The sequence below is a fragment of the Tiliqua scincoides genome, chromosome 1 (assembly GCF_035046505.1).
Source record: "Tiliqua scincoides isolate rTilSci1 chromosome 1, rTilSci1.hap2, whole genome shotgun sequence".
NCBI lineage: Eukaryota > Metazoa > Chordata > Lepidosauria > Squamata > Scincidae > Tiliqua > Tiliqua scincoides.
Window position 1 is genome coordinate 23,069,534 of NC_089821.1, and position 27,812 is coordinate 23,097,345.

The 27,812-nt window shown below is 45.4% G+C and overlaps 1 protein-coding gene across 5 annotated transcripts; it reads right to left on the reverse strand.

Moving 5' to 3' along the window:
- Positions 1-93: 93 nt before the first annotated feature.
- Positions 94-27,812, reverse strand: SLC39A13 (solute carrier family 39 member 13). 5 transcript variants are annotated; one of them, XM_066633164.1, is made up of 11 exons: positions 25,824-25,875; positions 19,051-19,079; positions 15,538-15,841; positions 15,166-15,279; positions 13,050-13,165; positions 10,964-11,119; positions 9,217-9,306; positions 8,885-8,935; positions 6,063-6,195; positions 5,833-5,932; positions 94-4,876 (listed from the first exon to the last, which is right to left on the reverse strand). In XM_066633164.1, the coding sequence occupies exons 3-11, from the start codon at positions 15,806-15,808 to the stop codon at positions 4,801-4,803; spliced, it is 1,107 nt and encodes a 368-aa protein (XP_066489261.1). In that variant the 5' UTR covers positions 15,809-15,841; positions 19,051-19,079; positions 25,824-25,875; the 3' UTR covers positions 94-4,800. The 5 variants fall into 5 exon arrangements, with proteins under 5 accessions (XP_066489261.1, XP_066489270.1, XP_066489240.1 ...); XM_066633173.1 differs by lacking the exons at positions 19,051-19,079; positions 25,824-25,875 and adding an exon at positions 27,670-27,812; XM_066633143.1 differs by lacking the exon at positions 19,051-19,079 and having other exon boundaries at positions 25,824-25,926.

Genomic DNA, 27,812 nt, shown 5'->3' on the forward strand with positions numbered 1-27,812 from the left:
ATAACACTGCAAATGATTTCTCCACTTTAATTTGTAGAAGTTTTTCCTCTTACACCCCCATAGCCTAAGACAAAAGCACTCATGCCAGGAAACAAGAGTTCACACACAGATTTATTTCATCTCTTTTGCCTCCATGCCAAGTGATACCGAGGAAGGCAAACGCACAAGAGCCGGTGCAGCATAAAGCTAGAAAATAGGGTTCATTCTGCAGTTCCTAAAGTGACAAATGCTGTGGAGATATCTACTGTACTCCCCACCAGATTCTGTGCGTAATAATCTGGGGCTGGTGCCAAATGCAGGAGAGAGGCTAACACCCCCTCCCTCAGAATGTCCTGAATAGCCACTTTGGGGGAAGCTTCCCAAGATGTGCAGACTCAGTCCAGGCCTGGGCTGCCAGCCAAGAGCAACAATGCAGATTAATGACTCAATGTCACCCACTTTGCATTCCTAAACCATGAGCAAAAAATTCCTGCTGAAGCTTGCAGCCTAAGCTAAACCCAGCCCTCAGGCAAACAATAAGAGCTTCTGGATACCTGGGTTTGCACCAAGGCCCTCTTACCAATGTCAACCAGGTTGTTGAAAAGAATAAATATGATTGCAAAGTCTTGGGCACAGCGTCCTGCATGTTAGATCTTCCTCCTCCAAACCAGAACTTCCCGAGCACCAAACCCACCCAAAAGCATGACGAACATCGGTAAATCAGCGTCTTACATCATATTCAGTGTCTAACAGCAATCAATCACACAGGATGCCTGAGATTAGGGCTGCAATCCTCTAGCTCCTTACCTGGGAGTAAGGCCCACTGAACATAGTGGGACTTGCTTCCAAATAAACATGGATGGGATTGTGCTGTAGGAAAAAGGTTTCTTTCTGGGCTGGTGCTTTTCTGAAACTGGACGTTGAACAGCTGCCAGGCAACTTTTCAAGGGCAGCAGCAGCAGAGACACAGCATTTTTCAGGAATCAAGTCAATGAGGCTGATTAGCTGCATTCATTGCTGTATCTCCTTCTTGTATTGGTACTTCTGGCAAACATCCTTAGGCGAACGTCACAAAAACAACACCTCCATGTGTCTCCATGCCTGCAGAGGTAAGGCTGCATCTGCACCAACATCTGCTTCCCCGCTAATGCAGCAGAAGGCAGGAGCTATGGAAAAGGTTCTTCAATAAGATGAGATGGTTGTACATGGGGTGACCCAACACTGCATGCTGCGCTTGATGTGACACAGACAGCAGCCAAGAGATTGTACGATGAATGTATGCTTAGTCTGACCAGTTTACTCCCCACCGATCAATAATATGATTTATTCAATATATTGATATACCGCTTGCAGACAAACATTGTCCAAGCAGTTTACATAGTGAAGGAGAGAAAGTTCCCTGTCCCAAAGGGGCTCACAATCTAAAATGAGCTATTACTACTTAAGCATTTGGATAGCACTTACAAGGGTTCAAAGCGTTCAAACAAACTATCTTGTTGGCAAAACAAGGCCCAACCCTATCCAACTTTCCAGCTCTGATGCAGCCATGCCAACTAAGTGTGCTCTTCATCCTGCACTGGGGAGGGCAGTCATGGAGGCCTCCTCAAGGTAAGAGAACATTTGTTCCTCTACCTTGGGGCTGCATTGCAACTGCTTCATAAGAACATCAGAGCCCTGCTATATCAGGCCAAAGGCTCATCTAGTTCAGCTTCCTGTATCTCACAGTGGCCCACCAGATGCCTCTGGGAGAACACAACAAGATATCTGCATTGTGTTGCCACTCCCTTGCATCTGGCATAGAACCAGGAGGTATACCCATCATGGCTTGTTTCCTGTGATATAATTTTCCTCCATAAAATAGTCTAATCCCCTTTTAAAGGTGTCTAGGCCTGGTGCCATCACCACATCCAGTGGCAAGGAGTTTCACAGATTAATTGCATACTGGGTAAAGGCATATTTTCTTTTGTCTATTCTGACACTCACATTTTAGTGGATTTCCGCTGGTTCCGATGTTGAACATCAGTGCTGGAAAGTTTGATAGGTTTGGGCCCACAGTCTTATAATCTCCATATTGAAGCCAAGACAAAGTGACTTGTCTAGGGCTACCTAGTGAGTACATGGCAGAGGCCCGATTCAAACCAGAGAAGACCCAGCTTGCTGCTCTCTTAGCCTCTATACTACACGAATGTCCTATGCATCTACTGATGCTCCTCAGTAGATGTACATTCAGCAGATCTGATTGCCATGCTTAAATCTAGGCTTTGTGCACATTAGTGTGGGGAAAATATACAATCATCTCAGAGACTGCAGCTTGAGGAGACAACCTTAAGTGGCACCCACCTTTAAACTTCACTCCAAACCAATTATTTGAGGCTTGCAGTCACTTGAGAAGCGAAGGTAGGTTCTGACTCCGAAAACTCCGAAGCTTATTTTGCCCGAACTTTAATCTGACCTCTCCCTGAAACAGTCTACATATCATAACAACAGAAATTATAATTTTTTTGGTAACAGGTTTGCCAAGACCAAGTTGCGCTAAAGCAGGTACTCATGATGAGGCATGTAGAGTCATGACCCAATCAGAGTCAAAGCCCTGTCTGTTGGCACTGTGGCATCAGTGCTCCAGTTGTGATCCTGGCCCTGGTATTTCCCGGGGCCATGACCACAAGCTGCCATCCCCCATTGGCCAGGCCAGGCGGCTGCACACAATCTCCCTGACCCTTCAAAGGCCTTGTAAAGCCCTCAGAGCACCGGGAGACCTAGTTTCATGGAGGAATCCGGAAGTGACTTTTTATGCTTTTAGAAGCATTCTGAAGTCTCAGAAGGCCTTCTAAGGGCATAAAAGTGTCTCTTTTGGTCAGGGAGGCAGCGCGCAGCTTTCCCATAGGCATCTTGGAATGCCTATGGGGGAAGGCTCTCAGGGGGTGGCCCTCAGATCGACCAAATGAGTGCGGTGGGGGGTAATGGATGGTGGTGCACCACCAACCCCCAAGCCTGGCACCTGGGTCATTTGACCCCCTTGCTCCCCCAGGTACGCCACAGCTCTTCTTCATCTCCTCAAGAGCAAACCTGTGCCAGAAACAAGCCTCAAGCTAGCTGCATCCTAAGAGGTGTCTGTCAGGCCTGGCATGGGGAGCAGCAGCACAGTCGTGCCCAAATGTTCCCCAGTAGTGTTATGGAGATGTGAACAGAAGAAGAAAAAAATCTTCACCTTCTTACTAGCAACAGGATCCAGCATTAAACCATTATTTAAAACTATAGCCCTTTCCACACAATTCCTGAATTCTATGGCTACCCGTTAAAATTGGTGCACCAATTTTACTCAACCATGAAGGCAAAGACTTTTAAAAACTGCAGTATGAACACAGGAAAAAAGCAGAGGCTGGCTGTTTCCATATTCAGGAAACTTTTAGAATCATTTTGAGTGCTGTATACTAAATTGCCAAATTCCAAGGAAATGTCACCTTTGGGCCCCAGCAGTAATCGGAGCTGTGCAGATTCTTTTATTCTGTGATTGTGTCACGCAAGACTTTACATCCAGAGACTCAGATGTCATTTCTAAAGCGACTTTCTAGCTCTTAATGTTGCAGAAGTTGGCTTAAAAATAGCTGGCAATATTTCAAACGTTTTGGTATCGTTGGATGTTTCTGCTTTCAAGCAACACTTCCTTGACTCAAGGAGGGGCTTCAATGTCCTTGCATAGCTCTTTGCTCCTTCTCAGGATGAGCAGAAGCTGGATAAATTAGGGGGGAAAAAATAAGCAAGCATTGCATAATTTATTGCTGAACTCCACTTCCCCTGGCACAAAATCTGGATGTGTGTTTCTTTACCACACACACACAATATATACAGTCCTCATCATAATCAAGAATTCATCATGTCTTCCCCTTTCCTACTAAACAGCTACAATTTTTCCAGCCCCTTTTCAGTTCTTTTTCTCCAAATGTCCTAGGATGCTCCTAAGCTTCCTTATGCCTTGCATGCTCCCTTCTACCTACAGGTTTCATTTTCAACTCTGTAGTGAGGAGACAATTGAGGCCCACTCACTTTTCAGATAGCTACGAAGTGAACCAATGTGTCACAGGGCCAGTAGCAGAATCATAGGGACTGAACCTGCTTTTAAGCAACCTTACAGCCTGAAAGAATAAGTGGCTTTTCCCAATTCAAGCTGTGCAGCAGTGAAACAGGTATTATATGCAGGAAGGGTCCAGCTCAATCCATCCAGATTGTCTCTTATCAGCTTGGGGGAGGGAGGAAGAGGATAATTCAATAAAAGATCATGTCACACAAGCTCTGGAAAGCGACTGTCTTCCCATTTAACAATGCTGTATGAAAAAGGCTGGCATGTGGAATACTGTTTTTTTATGTTTTTAGGCTGGGATGGAAGAAAACTCTCTTGCCTTTGCACAGGGTGCTGAGATCTTGTCTTTTCTTCAGCTCCAGAGTGTTGGCCAAACAATTCCAGCACATACGCTGGTGGTTCATGTGACAGCACTGTCCATTTTCCCCAGAGCAGTTCCTCTCTTCATTTCTGCTTTTGTTTAAATTAAAGTTTTTAAAAAACCACACACATACATACAGACGTACTCACACAGGCAAACACTTTCTTTCCTCAAAGTTTTGGAAGTCCTAGTTTGTGATGCTTAAAAAAAAAATGGAGTGCAGTATTACCAACAAATCTTGCTCTCCTTGTTTGCCTCACATAGCAGCAGCTCGATCCACAGGCACACAATGAAGAAAAGTCCAACAGTGTCCTTTATTGCTTTGTAACAGTTCAGAAGGAAGGCAGCTTGAGGAAGCGGCAGAAGGCATTCGGAGTAGGAGTCAGTCTGGAGTGAGCGATAGAAGCACCATGACAATGATGCCTGTGCACAGGAGAAGGACTTGTTGCACCGAATTCCTGCACAAAGAGTGAGGGGAACAAAAAGAGGGTGGGCTGAAGACCAGGCATTATATTCATTGCATTTTCCTTCACTCGTCTTTCCACTGAAAAATACCTTCTGACGAAGTGGGCGTGAATCCACAAAATTGTACATCACAGCTGATCTAGCACAGCCTTTAAGGTACCATAGGATTCTTTTTGTGGTCAAGCCCTTGGCGTCACAGGCTAACATGACTACCCGTCTGAAATTCAGAATAGCATTTCCTTTCATTTTGTGATCATGAGGATTGAAGAGCCAACCTAGTAGGCTCTGGACATGGCAACGATTTCCTGCCCCAGCAGGAAGTCTGAAGAATAACCTAGCCAGCCTGTTTTGAGCTCTGGTAACCAACTTCCTTCTCAAGAGAAGACAAGCATGGTAGCCAGCAGAAGATGAAACCTAACAAAAACCTCAACTGGCCAGGTTTGATTGAACAGAAGTTTGATTGGATTAAGATCTTTGAACAGGGAGATTTCAGTTGAATGTTCTTAGAAGGTTGTTACTATGGGAGAGCCTAAATTGCCTTTTTCTCTCCAGGGATCTGTACATGCAGAAGGACTTTTTGAGATTTAAAAAAAAGAAAAGAAAAAAGCACTCTCCTTACACTCATTCACTATGTATTGCACCATAAACCGGACAGGATAGGAGATAAAAGGGGCAAGATGCACCCTGCAGGTTAAAGAAATTTCTTCTGTACCTATAACATCTGTATTTTTTTTGCAGGGCACTCTGGAAAGAGGAGTGGGGAAGAGTAGGAATTTCCCCTTTTGCTGGGGTTTTCTCTCTCACCATTTGTTTTTTCCAAGCTTAAAAGCACATGTCTAATGAAGTGGGCTCCAACCCATCAAGGCACATGCAACAAACTGTTTGGTTGCCTTTGTTGTTTCCATAGCTTAAGCCTCTCTTCATAAACGGTCATGGCAGGAACACTTACCAGGGATTCTTCTCCTCTAAGAGATCAGGCACAACATTGACCAAGGCGATGTATAAAAATCCCCCAGAGGTAAAAGGGAGAATCCAAGCTACAGTTTCCCCTGCACAGACAGCAAGAAGTGCATCAGTGAGCAAGAGGTGGTAGAAGAGTACTGCTTGAACAAATTAAGACAGAAAATAAGAGGGATGGCAGGCCTCTCATCAATCCTACTTGTGTTCTGTGAGTCTTACCTGTCCCTTTAGGTGACTGAGAACAAATGGCAAAGCAAGCTCCTAGAATTCCTCCAAGGGCTGTGGACAGCTGCAACTTAGCTGCACTCCAGCGATCAAACCCTGCACGAAGGAGGATGGCAAAGTCTCCCATCTATAGAAAACACACAGTGGGAACAGAAAAACAGAGTTCAGCAGTACAGCACTGAAGCTAGAAGTGCTCCCAAAGCACAGAACTGCTTGGCCATTTCTAAGGCTGCCAACTTCACTGCCCCTTTCTGAATATGAAATAAATTCTAACATTTCTGCCCTCTGAATAAACATATGGATAGGTCAGGACAAGGAACATAGCAACATTCTTCCACTGGGGCTCTGACATAGCCATTAACCGATTGGTGAAAAGACACTGTAAGCAAAGCACACACTCACCAGCAGCTTTCTGCTATCACCGTCTTGACCAAAATGAAGCCTGAGGAGGTGTAACTGAATCTGCTTGCATTTACTCCTTGTTACTCTTGCCTTCCCTCCCTAACCCTATGCCAAAATTCAGACTGTAAGATTCATGGGGCAGGGACTTTCTTGATTTGCTTATGTTTCTTCCCAACACTCCTAAACACTAATGATGCCACATATACAGATGAACAGCAAATAGTCTTCTAGCACCCTAAAGACTAACCAGTTTACTTCAGGACTGTTGTTTGAGGACTACAGTCCACTTCATCAGATGCATCAAATTTCATCCCCAGATGGCAGGTGTATGTACGCACATAGGAACATCGAAATAAGGGGGGGGGAAAGCTGTGAAAGGTGAGGTAAGATGAGCTTGGACTCAGAAAAGGGAAGTCGGTGATGCTGACTTATTATGTCAAGCACAGCAATGAATCACAATAGTCATAGGAAAGAAAGCAGCCTCCCTGGCTGTGCTAAGTGAATTAACTAAGGTACTGAAGTGTGAACAATGGGATTCTATAAGAGTGGGTCCAGATCTGTGATTGAGGGGAGCAAATCTCCATAGAATCCAAGAGACAATTCTGACAGGAAGCTACAGGCATGAGTAATTATTGTATTTATTATAAATTATTATACTGACCGTAAATTACCACCCAGCATGCGTTTAGCATCAAATCAGAAGTCTCCCACCATATCTTTTGCATTCCACAGTCATCCAGTCTCTTCATTCACAGGTCTGAAGTCACCCTTGGGCTCCAACAGGAAAGCATTATTTCTACTTCAGTACTTTAGTTAATTCACCCAGCAGAGTCAGGAAATCTGCTTTCCCTGTTATTACTGCTGTTATGAATTACACATGTATGTCATAATGGTCACTACCTGTACCTAATAAGAACAGAAAAAGAGTCCAGCTGGATCAGGCCAAAGGCCCATCTAGTCCATCTTCCTGTATCTCCCAGATGCCTCAGGGAGCACAGAAGACAACAAGATAACTGTATCCTGTTGCCACTTCCTTGCATCTGGCATTCAGAGACAGCCTACATCTAAAACCAGGAGGCTGCATATACCCATCATGGCTTGTAACCTGTGATAAACCTTTCCTCCATAAATTTGTCCATTTAAAGGCATCTAGGCCTGTATGCTATGGGAAGGAGTTCCACAGATTAATCACATGGTGGGTGAAGAAATGTTTTCTTTTGTCTGTTCTGACTATCTCTACTCTATCATTATATCCTCAGTCACGTCTCCCCTCAGGCGCCTTTTTTTTTAGACTGACCAGCTCCAAACACTGGGAGTGAGGGAGGCAGCCCCAGCCCACTAATCATTTTGGTCGCTCTTTTCTGCACCCAGAGCCCTTTACATGCTTCAGCATGAGAGCTGGTGCAGTGAAGCAGCTAGGCGACTGAGAAGCACATCAGTTCTTCCCTGGTTTGAATCTCACCTCTGCTGTGCATTCTCACTAGGGGGCCTTAGGCAAGCCAGTCCCCCTCAACATGGAGATTACAAGTTTTACTCGTCTTACAGGGTTGTTGTAAGAATAACAAGAAAATCATATCCATTTTGAATGCTTAAAAGTGCAACACAAATGCTAAGCACTATTGTTACAGGCATCTGATGAAGTAGACAGTAGTCAAAGAAAGTTGATGCTGAAGTACACTGGTTGCTACAAAATTCATGGTGGTTTTTGCTGCAAGGGACTAGCACAACTGTCTACTCGGTCCTGAACAGCCAGCAGTGACTTCTGCATGGGAGCTGCCTTCAAGAAGATGGTTTCCTGATACAGACACCTCTCTGGAACTTTGGGATGGGAGAGCCACAGAACCTGGGAAAGACGACCCCAAACCCAGCTAATGGGAAAGGGTTGACAGGAGTGAGTGAAGAAATGAAAGTCTGCAGGTTAGGAAGAGACAGAGGAAGAGCGAGTTGGGAAAAGACTAAAAGCACCTTGTAAGGTGCAGGGCTTCCTTCTGGGGATTTGATGGGAGGTAGTGGGTCTGCATACCACTTGCCTCCACTTATGCTTGACTTAGGTATTTGCAAGTAAAACAAATAAGATTAAAACAGCATGAGTCTCCAGACTTGCTTTTGTGCATGGGTTGTGAGTGCTTGCGCACCCCTCACGGTGGTGGTGCTTTTCCAAGGACTTCAAGGGAGGCTCTGCCTCCCCACCTACCGCATGTCCCTATCTCCATTCTCCTCCAATGCAAGCTGAGACCCAAGGAGTGGTACCCCAGGAACTTCTCACCATGTAGAACAGCATACAACTTGTGCATAGCATGTGAATAGCACACAACAATATGTATATATTCATGAATGCAGGTACTCCTTCAGAAAACCCAAACATCCCAACCAGACAAAGCATCCATTCAGCAAATGTTACACATCCTTCTCACCTCATGAGGTATTTCATGAAGAAGGATTGCCATGGTGGTCAGGAAACCAACCTGAAGCCAGACGACAGAAACCGGTTAACAGTTCAGACAGCTGAACAGGGTTGCAAGCATAATAAAGCATATTTCTTCTCGATGTTTTTTGCTTCCGAGTAAAGGGACTGGCCGAGCCTGTCTGCACGGTGCACAAGGTGAATTTAGCTTTCAGAGAATGTACAATAGCAGATGCATCACTGGCTCTTGGGCTTTTAGCATCAAAGGACAGGAAATTGCCACAGATGCTCTCTACGTGTCGCTTAGGCTGCAGTCCTATACACACATAAAAAGGAGCTTACCTTTCTGCTAACCAGGAAGCTGGCTGCCACTGCCAGGCCATGGGTGAAATTATCTATTGTGTTGGCCAAAAGATTGAGGTACCCACTGATCTACAGAGGGGAAAAACAAAGAAAATCAAGGAACAGTAGCGTCACTAGGGTTCGTGTCATCCAGTGCGGGAGGCCAGCATGTCACCCCCATGATGGACCTCCTCCCATGCAGTGGGTGGGGCAATGACCTGGTTGGTGGATGTGGTGATGTAACATTGCCCCACCTTGCTGCTTTATGGCTATACCTTTTGACAGAACACAGATATTTCAACGCAGTTTTTTTTATTTCATTCTGCTGTAAATTACACATCGAATGGTAACATGATGGTATTATTCCTACAAACCGCGATTTTAGCTATTTTGGTCACTAGCGATGTCACCTCCCCAGGGTATACCTTACTAACAGCTTATTGGCTCCATGTCATAACAACTTCTCATTGGCTCTTCAAACAATCCGTCTCACTGGTTCATTTTGAATTAAGGAAATGTACTTTTTTGTTTGCATTTTTGTTTTCTGGTGTTTTTTTTTTGCCATAACTTTGATAGAATTGAGATATTTCACTCCGGTTTTTTCATTGCATTCTTCTGTAAATTACATATCAAATGGTATATAACATGATGGTTTTATTCCTACAAACCGCAATTTTAGAGATTTTAGTCACTAATGCGTGTCACCCCCCCCAGTGCACATCACCCAGTGCGGCCCACACCCCGCACAGCCCCCTAGCAACACCACTGTCAGGGAACCTACAGAAGAACACAGGCATAGGATCCCTCTACTAAGAATGCTAATTTTATCTCCAAGGGACTTATTTTAGACTTAGAACAACTATTAATGAGGTATACGGCATGGTAAACATGCTTTAAATTAATTGCCAGTTTCCCAGAACATGGCTATAAAAGTCCTGTACAGTGATTCCATGGACGTGAGTTTACCTGCTTCAGCAGACACACATTTCAGGGTCAAACAACATCTAACTTTAAACACATAGTTTGTGACTTCCTTGCAGGGAAGCACATATGGATCTTTACCTAAACTGCCATGTGTGATAGTTACAAATGGGGAGGGTGAGTCTCCGACTAGCACAAATGGAAGCGCCATCTTGACATAATCCAGCTTGAGGGTCAGCCATGCATGCTTGTTTTGTTTGTTTGCAATTCTCTTCTCCTGAATTAGAAAACAGTCGTTGCATTTTTGAAAGTGGGAAAGGGGTGGAGGGTATTTATAAGAGGACAGCATTCTTGCACAGACATAGGAATGTTTCTTAATGAAACAACTTTAAGAAAGTCGCAGACCTGAGATGGTCTGGTCAAACAGTAGGGTCAAAGGTCAAAGAGTAGGAGGGCAACGACTGGGGACAAGCAGGTGGGCTATGAAGATGGAGGTGAGTAGCTCAGGATCAGAACATATTCACAAGGCCCTGGGTTTAATCCCTGGAAGTTAAAGATCTTGGGCAGCATGACTGTGAAAGAGCTCTGCTGTTGACTTTTGAGGGCTGCCACCAGTCAGAGTAGGTCGGGCAAGATGGCTCAAAGAACTGACTCAACTTACAGCAGATTAATAGTAAAATACCTGCCTACCCCGTGCCCACCTGTCCCAGTACCGCTTCACATTCAGGAAGGCCTTGAAATTCCATTTAAGTTCTTCTTGCCTCATGTTTTCTCCACTGAGAAACTGGTCTAAGTACCTCTCAGAACCCAGGAGTAAATTACTTACCTTGATTTTCTGGGCTGGTAGTGAAGGTGGGAGTGAAGAAGAACCATTGCACTGAGCTGGACCCAACTTCATTCTTTGGACTGGACTGGTCGCCTCCTGAATGGACAAACTGCTCCCATTTGGAACCCTTTTAGCAAGTGTGTTGGAGTCACTGACCTAAGTCACAGAGAACAGGCTGATTGTTTTCCCCATGTCCATCAGAGACCACTCTCAGTCCCTTTGTACTGCTCTATCCCAGCAGTCTCCAAACCGTGAACCACTGCGTTAAAAAAAAGCCATCCTCACATGGTAAAGAGCTTTCCGTACTCCACCACAGCATCCTTTCATTGTGCCCAATCTCCCCCCAGCCTTGCACCAGCCAGCCACACCCCCTGGAAAATTGGGGCACAGAGGTGTCTAGGGTGATAGGAAATTGAAGCGGCTGGTTGGCGCTAGGCTGGGAGGAAATTGGGTGTGATAAAAAAGATGCTGCACTGCAGAATGGAAAGTTCAGCATGGGGATAGCTTTTCCAAGACACTGGATCCAGCCAGGGGTTGGGGTTTGGCAACTGCTGCTCTACACTAATCTTAAATAAACTATAGCAGTGGTCTTCAACCCTTTTCATACCACAGCCCCAATATATAAAGCCCATTGCCCACTGCCCCGCCTGCCCTATTTCCCTCTACCTCTTGTATCTTCACAACAACTTGTGAGGTAGCAGCCTGAGCAGAGCCAGCCTTAGGAACTGTGGGGCAATACAGGCTGTGCAGGATTATATCAAGAACTCAGTTTTGACGAGGCAACTGATAAGAGAATCCAGGTGCATGAAATAACCTCAGTTTTAAAGAGCCTGCTGTGGAAGGGATCCAAAAATAACCTAGCTACTCTTGAAATTATAAATGTCTAATTGAGATACTTGTCCATATGTGCAACATGGCAAACTGTGCTTGAGGACATGACAAATTGGGCTCATAATCTGGGATTCTACACTATGTTTCTCCCCAGTTTCTGCACTTGCCCCCCCATGTGCAAATATGGACAAAATTAAAATAAATTTTGTATGAATACTTATGTTGTAAAATGTGGGCTTTCAGAATTTGAATTTCAGTGTGTTTGTGGGCTCAGGAAGGAAAGTTTGAAAGCGGGATATTACTTTGGATTCCCAGAAACATGCGACTCTGGTAATCTGTTACCTGAGCAAAGCAGCTACAATGCTTATATGATTTGTATGGCTTGGTCTGAAGTGCTCCCCTGAGAGATGTTATTATCATTAAGAATATTTATATGTCATGTTTCAACAAAAAAAAGTTTACAAAATGGTTTACATGGTAATATCAATCAATAAATTGTTGCTTGTTCCAAAAGGACTCAGTCTAAAAGGGAAGCAGAAGAAGTGCTCAGTACTCAAAGAGATTGAAAATTGGCGTTTATGTAAAGTTTTTTTTGTAGTTTGTTTCTATCTGAGAGATTATTACACAGAAAGTCACTATAGTTCAGTGTTCTTCAACCTGTGGGTTGTGATCCCATTGGGATAGTAGTATCCCAATAGTACTAGTATCCCAATAGTAGTATCCCAATAGTATCCCAATAGTAGTGATCCCATTGGGATCACTGGGCCTCATTTGTGGGGTGACGGCGACCTTTCAAAGCCTGTGCAAGAGGGGGCTTGGATCCAATCCAACAATGGCTAGGTTCAGCACCCTTCCAAAGCCCTCTCCCACATGAACGGCATTTACCATTCCACTGGGAAGCTGTGACAAAGCACCTCCATTAACCCCCATTCCTCACTGCATCCAGCAGCTTCCAACCTCCAGCACCCCAACAGGCTTTGTGCCCGGATTTCCAGGCATATACAGCTGGATGCAAGGAGGAATGGGGGCAAATGGAGGTACTTTGTCATGGCTCCCCTGCGGAACGGTAAGTACCATCCACACCGGGAAAGCCTTTGCAGGCATGCATCGGTCTCCACTTAGAGACCGCTACTCTAGGGAACCTACCAGGAAGGACAAACAGCAAAGTTTCAGGTAGCTTTGCCAGACAAAATAGTAGCAGCCCCATGCCATGCCTAGCCTGGCATCCTGTGCCATTTTTTCATCATCTACTTACCAGGCTGGGGCATTCTTCTTTGTCTGGGAACATCTTCTGCAGACTAAGAAATGTCAGCAAGCCAATGATCACCCACAGTCCCAGAAGTTTCTGCTGTTGGAACCCCTGTTCACCTTCTGAAAAGAGAGGGAGGAGGTAGAACAAACAATTCCTAGCACAAGCCATGGATCTCAAAGTCCATTTTCTCTAGCCCTGTGGCACACAAAAAGTACACATCCTGTAGAAATGTAGATTGGACAAGTTTCTGGAGGAAAAATCCATTATGGGTTACAAGCCATGATGTGTATGTGCAGCCTCCTGATTTTAGAAACAGGCTATGTCAGAATGCCAGTTGCAAGGGAGGGCACCAGGATGAGGTCTCTTGTTATCTGGTGTGCTCCCTGGGGCATTTGGTGGGCCGCTGTGAGATACAGGAAGCTGGACTAGATGGGCCTATGGTCTGATCCAGTGGGGCTGTTCTTATGTTCTTATAATGCTCACTGTTTCATTGGCCACAAAAGCAAATTAATTCAAGATCAGCAATTAAACCTTAGGCATGCCATACCTCAGAGTATTAAGAGTGCTGCTGCACTTGGTGTAAAGTATGAGTATATTCCCTCAGCATGCATCTTTGATAGAGAGACATATGAAAGTGAGAGAATCTAAGATGTCTGCAGCTTTTTCCAAGTGTCATCATACTGCAATGGGTGACTACGACACTGACTCAGAGAACCAATCACTCACAAGCAACATACTCAGATAAGAGAAAGAGGAATGATCTCCATTCTGACAGCTGCTAGGACAGAGATCAGGGCTATGGTAGTGACTAAACACCCACAACAAAAAATACTCGTCTCACTATCATAGCCCCTAGCCGATTCAGGGCCATTAGCCGGAGGACAAGCAGTCCTGTGGTATCCAAGAGTGCCCTGTGTGGGCAAATTTCATTCCAACACTGTCTCCGAGCATTACCTTCAGGGACCTACCATCCAGGAAGGCACAGAGCCACTGCAATGTAACCTCATAAGGCAGCCCAGAAGGATACCAAGGTCAATGATACTGAAAGCCACTGAGAGGTCCAGCAGAACCAACAGAGACACACTGTCTAGCTCCCAGCTTTCCCAGTGGCTACTGGGTTTCCTTGCTCCCACTGCCTATCTAACTCCACCACTACCCTGCCCCTAATCTTCCTGGACTCCTGCCTCCCAATCCTGTTCAGTTGACAAACCATTGACTATTCAAAAACCTAAACCCAGACATAGAAATGTTGTATACAAGTCCACTGAATGAGCACACTTTGACCCAAGCACAAAATGGGAATTTCTAGGATACAGAAATGCATATAGTTTTGGCTACAATTGTGGTTATCATTGCAATTTCGAAGGCTGAGTCTGCCTAAACTGCAGGCATAGGCATGCAACCTGCATCTTGAGAAGCCTGTTCATCTTCCTGTCGCACCCTGGTAAGTTCTTTAGCCTAAGGACATGAAATTTTCCTTTGGATTAGAGTTGCAGTCAGTTTCACACCCTTCATTCAGGCTGCCTGGAGGGAAGTGAGAATGAAGTCATATGAGAGGCAATGGGAACCCAGAACCCAAGGGCCAGAGAAAGTCTCACAAGGAAATGGAGAAAGGATCTGGAGGAGACATTCAGGATGACATTTGCAGGGGAGAAAATGTGCCTGTAATTTCCATAGGATCAAGGCAGATGGCGACACAGGGAAGGTGTCATTCCCAAGAGGCTCCCTGCACTCCCTGCAACATTGAAACGTCACAAGCTATCCCATTATTAAGAAAGGAGCTAATTACAGGGCTTTATAGCACAGCATCTCTTCTCACTTCTAGAATAAAGGAGGCTAGCTGGGTTCCCTACCATCCTTAAGTTTAGCTTAGGAAGGAGGTTGACAGTTTTAAACACACACACACACACACACACACACACACACATGTTTTTGGCACAAAGCAGAGGACATGGAGAAAATACAACCCTGGCATCCCTACCAAATGGCAACAAAAGACCTCATGCAAATATCTTTCCAGAATCCATTAAGCCTCTGCAAACACACAGGCAGACAAAGCACACCACAACAATCCAAGCCCAGCACTCATTCTGGAAGCTCAGAGTGTTTATGCATTTACCTGTGGAGGCACTGCAGCTGTAGGCCCAGGCCTCGGGGAGCAGGTGCAGAAACACATTTCCCAGAAGACCACCAATAGCAAAACTCAACAGCTGCTTCATTCGATGGGATCCCTCTGAAAGACAAATCATAGCCAATCACCGCAGAGCTCGAGTCTGCCCTTCTACACCACTCTTGAGAAAGCCAAGGGGCATCCTCATGGCACCTTCCCATACACTGTTTGCTCTTCTACTACAGCATATGATTCAGGGTGCGGGACAAATCCTAAGGAAAAGCAGGACCAGGGAAGCCAGTAGCACAAACTACTCAGTGGTTCCTGCCATACTAGGCCACTTGACAACTGCAACTCTGGATGGAGGAGAAGCTGACCTACCTTCTGACTTCAGGGCTGCTCCTGTTTCAAGTGGAATTATCAGCAAGGGAAGAACCCCACTCAGACCAACCATAAGTGAACCAATCAGAGAACAGATCCAGGCATCCAGGCGTTCCTCGCTGAATATGGCTCCCCAGGGGTTGGCCTCTTTTTCGCATATGGGGCTGGCCCCACTGGCAGCCTGGCTCAGTGGGAGATCATGAGCACTGGAAGCAACAATGAGCACCAAGAATGAGATTGTTCCTTGGAGAAGTAGCCTTTTCCTCGTCATCACTGCACAGCCTCAGCCGGCCTGGTTTAAACCCTAAAAACAGGAGAAACATAAAGAAGGGTCATTGATACCCTGAGCTTTTTACTGCTCCAACTCACCTGATGAAAATCAGCCCTTTCAGGGCACTTACCTTTCCCTAATCCAGTCTTCGGGGGGGGGGGGGGAGAATAAAGATGACTTTCACATTAATTGCTTGTTTGACAGAAATCTCACCACACCGTGAAAAGTTCCTGTAATTCTTGGGTGGCAAACATATTTATTTATCTAATTACAGATCATTATTTATCCTGGATAAATGTGGAAATTGAGTCCCTGAGGCAGTTCATGGCTGAACACAGTCACGTTCTGGATTGACTGTCACTCCTGCGACGCTGCTGGAACCAACCATATTGGCTTCTGCTTTTCCATTGGACCATTTCAGCGACGAGGAGAGGGGGGATTTGCTGCACGGGTAACAGTCTATCCTCCATATCTACTTTACCCAGGCTTCGCGCACTGGAGAGGACACTCTGTTCCAGAACCACCATTCAGAGCACGATACCATAGTCCTCTGAGACTGAAGGATGCCAACATTCATCCTGACTTTCAATAATACACTCTATACATTGGATAGCTGACAATGAGTAAGAACAACTAACAAAAGAATACTTAAAATAATAAATCAGAAGAAGCAATTAAAACATGGAAGCACTATAGCAGCAGAACAAAATTAGCTGAAGTTCAATTTCCAAGGGTCAGGGAAAATAAGAACTTTGCCTAGTGTTGAAGACAAGGGGTGTGAGGTGATCCTCTGTGGAATGAGTTTTCCTAAGATGGGATGCCAAAGCCAAGAATGCCCTCTTTCATATAGAATAGGGCCATTCACACAGGACTTTTGGCAAATTATAAATGTCTTGTGCTCGTGGCAACAATGAAACTGGAGGTGAAGTGGTCACCTGAGAAGTTCACCATGGGCATGGACTGCTGTGTGGCAAGTGCTCAGGGCTGCTTGAGGTGACACAGTGACCAATCAGATGCCCACTTTGGTCCAGCGCAGTTGTCACGAGGATAGCAGCACAGCTGGAAACTGCCAAAGCAACCCAGAGGCTTCCACATTTTTTCCTAAGCCAAGCTCCAGAGGCTGGGACATTAATTGAGCACCACTGGGCTGTCATTGCACACATGATGCCTGACCACTTGCTACTTCTACAGATGCCTGTTTCCTCCCTGCCCTCCCTCCATCCCGATAGCTATAGTCAGGTTTGTGGTGCCACTGAAGAACCAAGCAGCTGCAACAAATACAATATATACTCTGTTCTCATACATATGACTTGTGGCCAAATAATATGTCTTAAGAAGCCACCTGGCTTTTACCTGGAGCCACACCTGGGAGAAGGCAGCTCAGTACTTTAAAGCTCTTCAACTGGACTAACCTGCCAAAAGCATTTCCTTTGACACATGTGTTGCCCTACATATTGAACCCGAGAAGCAGCCTTACATGGAATGAGTTCATCAGGGTCCATCATCCCAAGTTAGTATCATAGCAGAACAGGAATTCAAACCCAGTTTTTGCCAGTCCAAAGTCAAGCACTCTAGTCACTAAACCACACTGGCTCCAGTGACTTAGAAGGGGTTTTTAAATTAACACTTGCTCAGGGTCCATAAGAATCCCCCCACCGCAGGGAAGTAACACTTCTATAACGTGGAAGAGTTATCTTTCTTTCAGGTTGTTTTTATCACAGAAATGAATAGTATTGGTACGTAGGGGTAAGGAGATTACTATAACGTCCTGTGAACTAGAACGTTCTGTGAACCTTCTCCTTTATAACCAGGCTGCAGTTTTCACCAAAGAAACACGCTTCACCCAAGCCTCAATGGAATAGCAACAAACAGGGATGGGTGAGATAGGGAGAAACACACAGCAAACCTTCACAACAAGTTAAGTCTTCTGAAAAGCATGGCAACTACGTCCTTGCCAAAGCAAAGACCATTGAAGGCCAAGTTCCAGTGGCGGAAGGCGAGCTGACCCCACCACACAGCTCAAAGAATTTGTCTCCTAATAGGGTAGGGCATGAATGATTGCTCTGGAATGCATGTTACATTGTCAGCTGCTGCATTAATAGAACTGACAACAACACAAGTTGTCAACACAGGCATGGCATCCTTGATGCGGGTGACATCTTTGGCAGCATAATAAATCACCCTTAGGTAGGTGCAAGCACTCAGTAGCCAGCTGCAATTAGGTTCACAAAACCGAGCTGTCTGTCCACAGTCAAAACTCTCACCCGTGCCAGATTCCTCCAACCTGGCCAGAAAGATTTGAAATTCTGTTCACAAAACAGGTCCCAAGGAGGAGACTTAAAGGAGTCATAGAAACTGAAGCAGGGCTCCCTGATTCATAGCAGTGCTGAGTGATCTTTTGGGACCTATGGCTAAATTGACAAACAAATAACCCAAGATATTTCTCATACCAAAACTGCTTCAAAGGTTGCCACAGGATAATATAAGTGACTTTAAACCTTTTTAGATTGAGACTCCATGGGATGTTTTGGTGTACTGTATGCACCCATTCAGCAAATATGGTCCCTACAAGCCACAGGGCACTTGACGCTCATAGTGGTTCCCTGCCCATAGCACTACAGATGGGTGAAAGCCCAACCAGTGTGGTCAACATATTCTGCTACTCTCAAAGCGTTTGAGGTGCAAATCATTTACAGGATTTCCTCTCAACTTATCAGACCCCTTACCCCCACCCCACTGACTGCTTGCTTGCCTAACTCAACTTCTGGTTCTGCATTAAAATGAAACACAGAAGTATTATTTTTAGCTACTATGACTAATGACAAACAGCTCTGGCAGATTTTATCTCCAAAAAGACAGGTAATAAGGACTCAGTGGTGGACATATCTCAATCAAGGACACTTGACATAAGATCAAAATGAACTCCCACATTTATAGCAGCGTACCCCTGATTATCAGGTAATAGGGACAAACCCCAGGGGATTGCTATCATACTCATGTCTCCCAGAAGCATCTGGCTAGCCACTGTTGCAAACAAGAGCGCTGGACTAGATGGACCTTTAATGTAGCAAAACAAAGCTTACGTTCCTATCAGTGCCACAAGAGCTGAAAGTAAGCTGACAATGCTGAGAGCATGGGAAGTTCCCATGATGATGGGCAGGGCTGGCCCACCTTTGAGGTTACCTGAAGAGGTTGCTTCAGGCAGATTGGTGGAGGGCACCCACTTCCATCTGCCCACTCACCTCCATTATTTATCTTCCCATTTCCTGGACTGGAAAAGAAAGAGAGAGACAGAGTTGAAGAGGAAGTATGAAGGAGAGTGAGGGGTGTCTATAATCTAGTGATGGGAGAAGAGAGGGACAGGAGTATCACCTGGTAAGGGGGGCAGTATTAGTCACAACATCCCAGGCACTGGGAGGTCTTGGGCCATCCCTGTTGATAGGCTCCCAGATTTTTTCCTGGTGACTATTAAGAACACAGCACAGGTTACACATGCTCTAGGGAGCCCTCCCAATAAGAAGTGATCTCTGCACCTGCCACCATATATGTAACTGCCTACTGTATGAACTTCCACCACCATGTGCTGAGCCTCCATGGCCCTGCCAGAAGTCACTGGTGGAGCAGAGAAAGTCATGCATTTTATACGTTATGAATGATGGAATAAACACTAATTGCAAGGTGGCCATTTTCAGTGGCATCCCTATTGTAGCTGTAACAGAACAGCCAGCTTTCAGATACATACATACTGCTTTGGTATGCTTAGGTTCATCTGTTAAAAAATGCAGCATCAACTTGTAGCAACTTGTGTGCATGAATGAAATATTACAGAACAGACACCATGGGTAGAACTGCCCTGTCACTTCACAACAACTCAAAACACCAGGCTTCTCCATGGAGTCAGTTCAGACAGACAGCTACGTATCACCATGTGTGACATAATCAAGTAATGAATATATAAACATGTGTGAACCAGCCCCAAGAAAGCCCCGATATTTAATCCCAGTTCTGACATGCTAACTGAGAGTTTGCGAGGACCCAGTGGAACAGGCTGAAGGCAAAAAAATATCTGGCCTCATGACTCTTTCATAAGCCACAGGGACTCTGTTGGAGGTCATGATCTCTAGATTGGAAAAGACTGACTCAAAGCACATTCCATATCGGAGCATTAGAGGCAGAACTGTGGAAGTGGCTACTGTGTTCCCCAGAGGCATCTTATCCCAGTTGCAAAGAGTTCCTGCAACGGAGGCTGGAGGATGCAGCCAGGATTTCTTCAGCCCAATGAGGAAGAAGAGAAAAGGCAGGACAAGAGTAAAGCTAGTGGGTTAATGGGGAGGGCAGGGATAAGTGATTTAACACAAAAAATCTCTTTAGGTCTCTCTCCAATTAAGAGATCCAATTCCATTCCAGCCTCTTGCACAGCAGATTGCAAAGCAAACTCTGCCTGAAGTGTAAACTTGCAGAGAAGCGAGAAGAAAAAAATAAGAACAGAATGTTTACAAGGGACATTTTTGAAACTGCTGAGTCTCTCCTACTGAGATTTCCAGTCCATTTGAAAAGTGGTTCTTCTCCAAGGCATCTGGAAAGTTCAGCTCAGTTCTCCCCCATCAATAAACTCCGAGCCATAGAGTCAGAGTTTCTCCTCCGCCTGCCACCTCAGTCACCGACAGCCAGCAGCGCTGTCCTTTCTGAAGTGTGGCTTTGGCATTCTTTCCAACCCCACATCCTGCCACCATACTACGCTTTTAAAAAAAATTACAGACATGTTCCCCTCGAAGCCCAGGGTTCATCTCTCATTATCCAAAGGAGCACTGGCAAAATGTAATCTTATTCCCTCGCAACGGAAATGGAAATAGCAACAAGCAGACTTGCTTCTGGAGCTATTTCACGGGCCCAGCAGTAAGCCCTTGGACTCTTGTCAGAAATCCTGTCCTTCTGCCAACAGCTACAAGCCTGTGCAACTCCTACTTGCCACTGTAAAACTGCAGCATCTTTTTCTGGATTTCTCATGCTCAAGACTTCTTGCCAGGAATCCAGAGACGCCCATCCCTACAGACACAAGCCTCTCCTGCCAAGGCACATACAGTACTTACCCCAATTATAGAAAAGAGGTTTATCATGACTGTAGATTACTTTTAATTTGCAGAGTGCTGCGGCCCTCCTTACAGTATCCAACTACATTGTGAGGTAGACTATTGTTCCCATTTTTACAGGACAAAATGGGGCAAGACATTTTGAGTTTTTAAAAAGCTCCCAAGGAGTCCATGAGCAACTTGGAATGGGACACTTTTGCTACAATGTTTGAGGTTTCTTAGTTTAAAAATATAGTAAGGCAACTGAAGGGGGACATGATTGGTCTTTATAAAATCAGGACTGGGGTAGAGAAAATGAATTTAGAGGCACATTTCTCCATGCCTCTAAATCAAGTCATGCAATTAAAGTGATTCAGGGCAGACCAAAAAGAGCAGCCCGTCCTTGATGCAGTTCGCTGCCATAAGGTATGGTGATGGGTACTAGTCTGGGTGGCTTTAAAAGGGATTAGACACACTCATGGAGAACAGGTCAATCAAAGTCTATGAGGTATAGAGGCTATAGTCTATGTCCAAGCAGCAACTTTCTAAATATCAAGTTGCTGGGAGAAGGGACAACAGAAGAGGGCTATTTGCCTACATCAGTGTTTCTCAACCAGTGCTACGGGTACCACTGGTGGTACTTGAGGTGATGTCTCATGGTACATGTGGGACCCCTGGACACTTGCCACCCAGCAGTGAGAGAAGCAATATGATGTGGCAAACAACAGCAGAAAGCTTGGCTTGCTGGACAAAGCTCCAAAGCATGCTTTTTAAAAAAAGCCCTCCTGTCTACCCTGAACCTCTTACTGGCATTTGTCATGCTGCATCTAGCCTCCCAACCAAGAAGTAACCAGTGATTACATCATCACCAGTTACATTTGATGATACTTCCAATATGCGGACCATGTGAAGTGGTACAGCATGGAATAAACATTGAGAAACACTGGCGTACATGTCCTGCTTATGGGCTTTCCAGAGGTATCTAATTAGCCATTGTGGAAAGCAGGATGGGTAGACTACTTGGATCTTTGGTCTAATCTAGTCTAAGCCCAAAGCTTTGTCCAGAAAGCAGTGTCAGCATCACTGCATCCTACACTAGCAGAGTCCCAGGACATCATAGGTAGCAGTGAACATCCTGTGCTTAAAAACAACTACTTACTCTTCTGTGCCCAGGTAATTCAAATTCTGCCTGAGAAAAAGCTGAATTCTCTTTCTTTGCTTAATGTATTTTCCAATTGTTACTATTTTGCATATTTCATCCTGGTTTTGCCAGTTAGAGGCAAGAACAAGGGGGCATGCACTAAAGTCCTGCCCTGCAGCCTGGAAATATTTTTCAACCATCTCTCTGGCTTCCAAGGTCCATGAACTTTGAAACACTGATCTACAAGGGCTAGACGCTTTTGAAAAAAATGAAAGCTGAGATTTCATGGAATTTTTCACCCAATACTAAACTCTGCTTTTTCTATACCCCCACAGAATCACAGTTACAGACACAACCTGCTCTTAGGAGAAATCTCCGCAGTTGCTCCAGCTATTATCAGTGTAGAATTTCTTAACAGGTGGATGCATTGTCCATGAACTCACCTTAGTGAACAATAAAGTTTCTTGCAGTTTGTGAGGGGAGATTGTTCAGCAACCTCCCAAAAGGACTCACTCTCTCTCTCTCTCTGGGAAAATATACTTCTTGATACGAACAGCCTGCCTCAGTCCTGAGCCAGACCAAGATAAGAATCAGCTTCTAACCACTAAGGAGAAATTCCCCCATCCCATCACTACTGTGGGATTCAACCCTAGATCCTGCAGTAGGCTTGGGAGCTTCTGTGATGTTTAGAATATGAGATCAGCCCTTGCTAGAACATTCTGCTGCATCCCATTATTGCACAGTAACCAGCCAGTTGCTTTCTGGGAAACTCACAAGAAGGACATAAGGCAATATCTTTCTCCTAGGTACACTGCCTATGAACATGGAGGTTCTATGAAGGTTAATGTGCCTAATAGCCAATACATTCATCCTCCATGTCTTAACATGCTCTAGATTAGCCATTCTCAATATAGCCCCCTGGGGAGCCCTGGCACATTTCTCAGTGTTCAATAATAAATGATTTTATGTTTATCTGTTTGTGTTGTATCCTTCTTTGACAGGGGGCCCTGAAGTCTGAGAAGAGCTCCTAAGGAGCCATCGCCAATAAAAGGTTGAGCTAATCTAGAATATGGTCATCATCACATTTTGTTGCGGCAAATTCCACATATATTTACAGGTACAAAGAAGTGCTTTCTTTTGCCTACTTTGACTCTATCATTGACAAACCAAATTGCAAGATCCCAACCTGTAGCACTATGAGAGATGGAAAAACGCTTCTGTTTTATTAATCTCAGTCACACACCCCTTTTGTGCTGTTATAGAAGCAGGTGTCAAATCAACAAGGCACCATCTACCATAATTATATTTCACTCGCCATAACAAAGAATAGCATGGGGCAAATGATAGTTGATCTTGCTTCTGTCTGAAAGAGTATCACATTATCTAACATTCACCATGCATAATTGTTATATTGTATTTTTCCACATGTCAGTATTACACAACCATCACTGGGGATATGGATCGTCACAGACTTTTTAGCAGTGTGCGTCCCTAATTAACCTCAGAGCAGATTTTCCATTATAGATCTCACTTCTAGAAATCAAAATAACTTTTCTGCTGAAAGTTCACAGTTGTGCATATTAAGATACTCACATTATTTCCTTACCAGACTCTACATTAGCTACTATGGTTAATACTATATTTTAGAAAGATCCAAGTTGAGGTATGTGATTTTAAAACCTTAACTATTCCGCCATACAGTGTCAGACCAATTCTACCTAGAGTAGTATCCTACCTTTAACATGGACCCAAACCTGAACAGCCAATAGCTGTGAAATAGACACACTGTGGTGTTAACTTGAAATTGATTCCTATGTCAGTTGCCTCCATGCGCCAAGCCATTTATTTGCCTTTGATATGTTCCCCCCAATGAATTGGTCTATACTGGCTTTTGGTAAGGCTTTGCTTAGGAGCAACTAATAGGTCAAAGCTATTACTACTGATGTAACAAAGGCCACAAAGATTAAAGGCTACGGTTGGACAATGTCTAAGCCTGCAATGCACACAAGAGAGTACACTCTATTAAAATAACTTCCTAGGAAATATTGGACTGTTTCTTTGGTGGCTGTTGATTCAAATCCCACCTGGAGAAATGAGCAGTGATGGGGTGCGCACAAGACTTGGTCACTCATCTCAGTTCACCAACCTGACCCATATGCAGCATGGGTCAGATCTTTGAATAGATTACAGCAGTGGTTTCCAAACTTTTTAGTATCAGGACCCACCCAAAAAAGTTTCACTTTACCAGTTGCTCAAGCCTGTGATTGGGCAGCAGTGCTCCCCTTAAGTAGCAGCTTGTTTAACCCTTGATGCATTTAGCCTAGTCTTCCCTGTCAGTTTGCAAATCTCCAAAAATTACAGTGACCCACACTGTAATGATCTATAATCATTACAGATTTATGCTATTTTCCTTCTGGAAATAACAAGGACCTATACAAGCAAAAACACCTGGAGACCAGTGGCCATTCCTTATTAGAAGAGAATTAATCCTACCTGCTGCCTGCAGGAAGCCAGTAAGATGGGAAAAGCCACAGAGAGCAAGCCACAGACAGCCTAAGGCAGTGGTTCCCAAACTTTTTAGCACTGGGACGCTTTTTTTAATGACACTCTATTGCAGTGATTTTCAACCTTTTTCATTTAATGGCACGTTGACAATGGCTAAAATGGTTAAGACACACCATTGGTTTTTTGACAATCGACAAGGCACCCTGCACTGCTGGTGGGGGGCTCACATCCCTTGATGGCCCTATTAATAAATGACCCTCCCCCAAATCCCGAAGCACACCTGCGAACTGTTCATAGCATACCAATGTCCCACAGTACACTGGTTGAAAATCGCTGCTCTGTTGGGACCCGCCTAGGTTTACCAGACTTTTAAAAAAGATGTTCTAGAAAGGAATAATTTTTAATTAATTTTTTTAATAACCAGAAAAAAACACCCTCAAACATTTATCTCCCTATAGTTACACATGCTTACAAATTGCTGGAGTTGAACTCTTTGCAGAGTAAGTGACCAATCCTATCCCATTTTCCAGTGCTGGTGCAGCTGTGCCATTGGGGCTGCACTAGTGCTTGAAAGTTGGACAGGATTGGACCATCATGACCCAATCCTATCCAATTTTCCAGCACTGGTGCAGTCGCAGTTCAGCCTCAAGGTAAGAGAACAAGTGTTCCCATACCTTAAGGAGGGCTCTGTGACTGCTGCCCCACCACAAGATGCAGTGCATACCCCATTGGCACAGCTGCACCAGCACTGGAAAATTGGGAAGGATTGGGCTCTAAATTAGTAGCTACAGTATCTGATTTTTGAATAGCCTCAGGGTTTGAGACAATTAGTTATCTGATCTTTCCATCACCCTTTGGCGACCCCCCCAAAAAAATCAGGTCGTGACCCACCGGTGGGTCCCCCCTGACCCACAGTTTGGGAATCACAAGATTGGGATTCCCAAAACAGTTTGGGAACTTAGGATCACAAGATTTCAAACTTTTTTTTAAAAAAAGGAGGATGATCAGATTTTACAAGGAGTGATGGAAAGGATGGAATTAAGTGCAGTTTGCACCTGGATCAAGGTGGAAGGAGATGAGCCCACTTGGCGAGAAACAGGGGGGACACTCCTGCCTGCCCAAATGCCGGCTGTTGACTATGAGGGTCTGCTGTGGCTGGGGGCCTGGCACCTTCACCCCCCTTTGCCTTGCCAGCCCAGCTCTGCCCCTCAGCCCAGGCCAGCCCAGCCAGGCTCCCTCACCCCCCGCCAGCCCCCAAGCTGGAGGGCAGCTCTGCACCCCAAGGGGGCTCCCTCATTACCGTGTGACACCGGGGAGCTCCGGGCTGCCCCTGCCATCCAGCTGCGTCTGCACTCGGGACTCCTCCCGCCCCTCTCCCTCAGCCCCGCCTCTCCCTCAGCCACGTCGGTTCCATCCTCCTCCTCCAAGGACCGACCATTGCCATTCCCACACAGACGCGTCAGCGGAGGCACAGCTCCCGGCGTCTCCGCTCCAAGGGGGAACCGGTAGCCAAAGCACAGTGACCAAGCGGAGCCCCAAAAAGGAGACACACTTCCGGTCAGGGTGCCATGGGGGACCGGAAGGGCAGGCGCACCCTGCCGTACAAGTCAGAGACCGCCCATGGGCTGCATAGGAGGAGCAGTCTGGTGCTGCAGTTTACTTAGTGGAGTTTGTTAGGAATCCTGTTTCGTCCTGCAGGGTCGATTCCAGGTTGACAAGAGGGTTAAGCTGGGCTTTTGCAGCCCACCCTCCCTTTTTTTTTTAGCGTTTCCAGCTCTGACTGGAGCTATTCCTAGAGATTCCTCCCCATCAGGGACGTGCCTTGGGTAGGGAGGCAGGTGAGGCAGAGCCTCCCCCTCCCCCCCCCAGTCCATTGGAAAATGGCGGGTGGAGAGGCAGGTGACTCAGAGCCTCTCCACTGGAGTCCTTTGAAAACTGGAGGGTGGGGAGGCAAGTGAGGCAGAGCCTCTCCACTGGAGTCCTTTGAAAACTGCAGGGTGGGGGGGCAGGTGAGGGCAGAGCCTCCCCACTTGGAGTCCTTTGAAAAGCGCTACCACCCTGTGAGGTGCCCAATTACCCACAACCCAAGCGCTCTGCCACAACCCAGAGCACATGGGTTGTGGATGCTTGGGCAGCTCACATAGTGGCAGCACTTTTCAAGGGACTCTGGTGGGGAGACTCTGCCCTCACCTGCTATCTCCCCACCCACTGCTTTTTGAAGGACTCCGGTGGGGAGGCTCTACCCTCACCTGCCTCCCCATTGCATATCCCTGCTCCCCTTTGCACAGGATATCATGTCATTTAGGCAAGGAACCCCTAACCCATTTTTGCCTGGCCCACAGGTGTGTACACATTTGGTCCCTGTTGCATATGTGCAACATTGGGCAGAAATGACTTAAAACATCACAACAGTGCTTTCAGTCATCTCCTGCTGATTGATGCTAATTCCTGGAGACTCCAGGAGGCAGGGGCAGATCTACTGTGAAACTAATGAAGCTTAAGCTTCAGGGACCCTGATCCCGGAGGGCCCAGAAGAAGCAACTTTAGTTCACACTACTTGCAATTTTTATTTATACCAGTGACTTTGACATGTGAGACAATCCAGTACAGCAGTTTTAATCAAAATCTGAGATGTAGTGGTTACATTTTTTTTTAAAAAATGTGGTGATCTGTCATGAAACAACCCCCTGGAAGAAGATCACTGGTTAGGCAGACCTTGTTGCTGGTTGCGAAGGGGCTTCCATAATGGTTCAAGCTTCAGGGCCCAAAACTTTTAGGTCCACCACTGCCCGGAACAGTGGTTCCCAAACAATTTAACAGCAGGATTCACTTTTTTAAATGACACTCTCAGGAGCCACCTAGGTTTACCAGACTTTTAAAAAAGGAGATCTAGAAAGATTTATTTATAAGTAATAATAACCAGAAAAAAGACCCTCAAACATTTCTCTCTATATATTTACACAAGCTTGCAAACTGCAGAAGCTGAGCTCTTTGTAGGCTAATTAGCAGCAACAGTATCTGATTTTGAACAGTCTCAGGGCTTAAGGCAGTTAGTTATTGATCTTTCCATCACCCTTTGGCGACCCACCAAAAATCAGGTTGTGATCCACTAGTGGGTCCCAATCCAACATTTGGGAACCACTTACCCACAGGGTTGGCAAGTCTATCTCCTTCACATCTCTCTCCTTCTGGGTCCAATTCTCCCCAGCACACCTTTGGAGAGAATGCACACAGCAGCTGTTCCAGCCACCTTTGCTTGTATCCACGGACACACACACACAGCGTATTG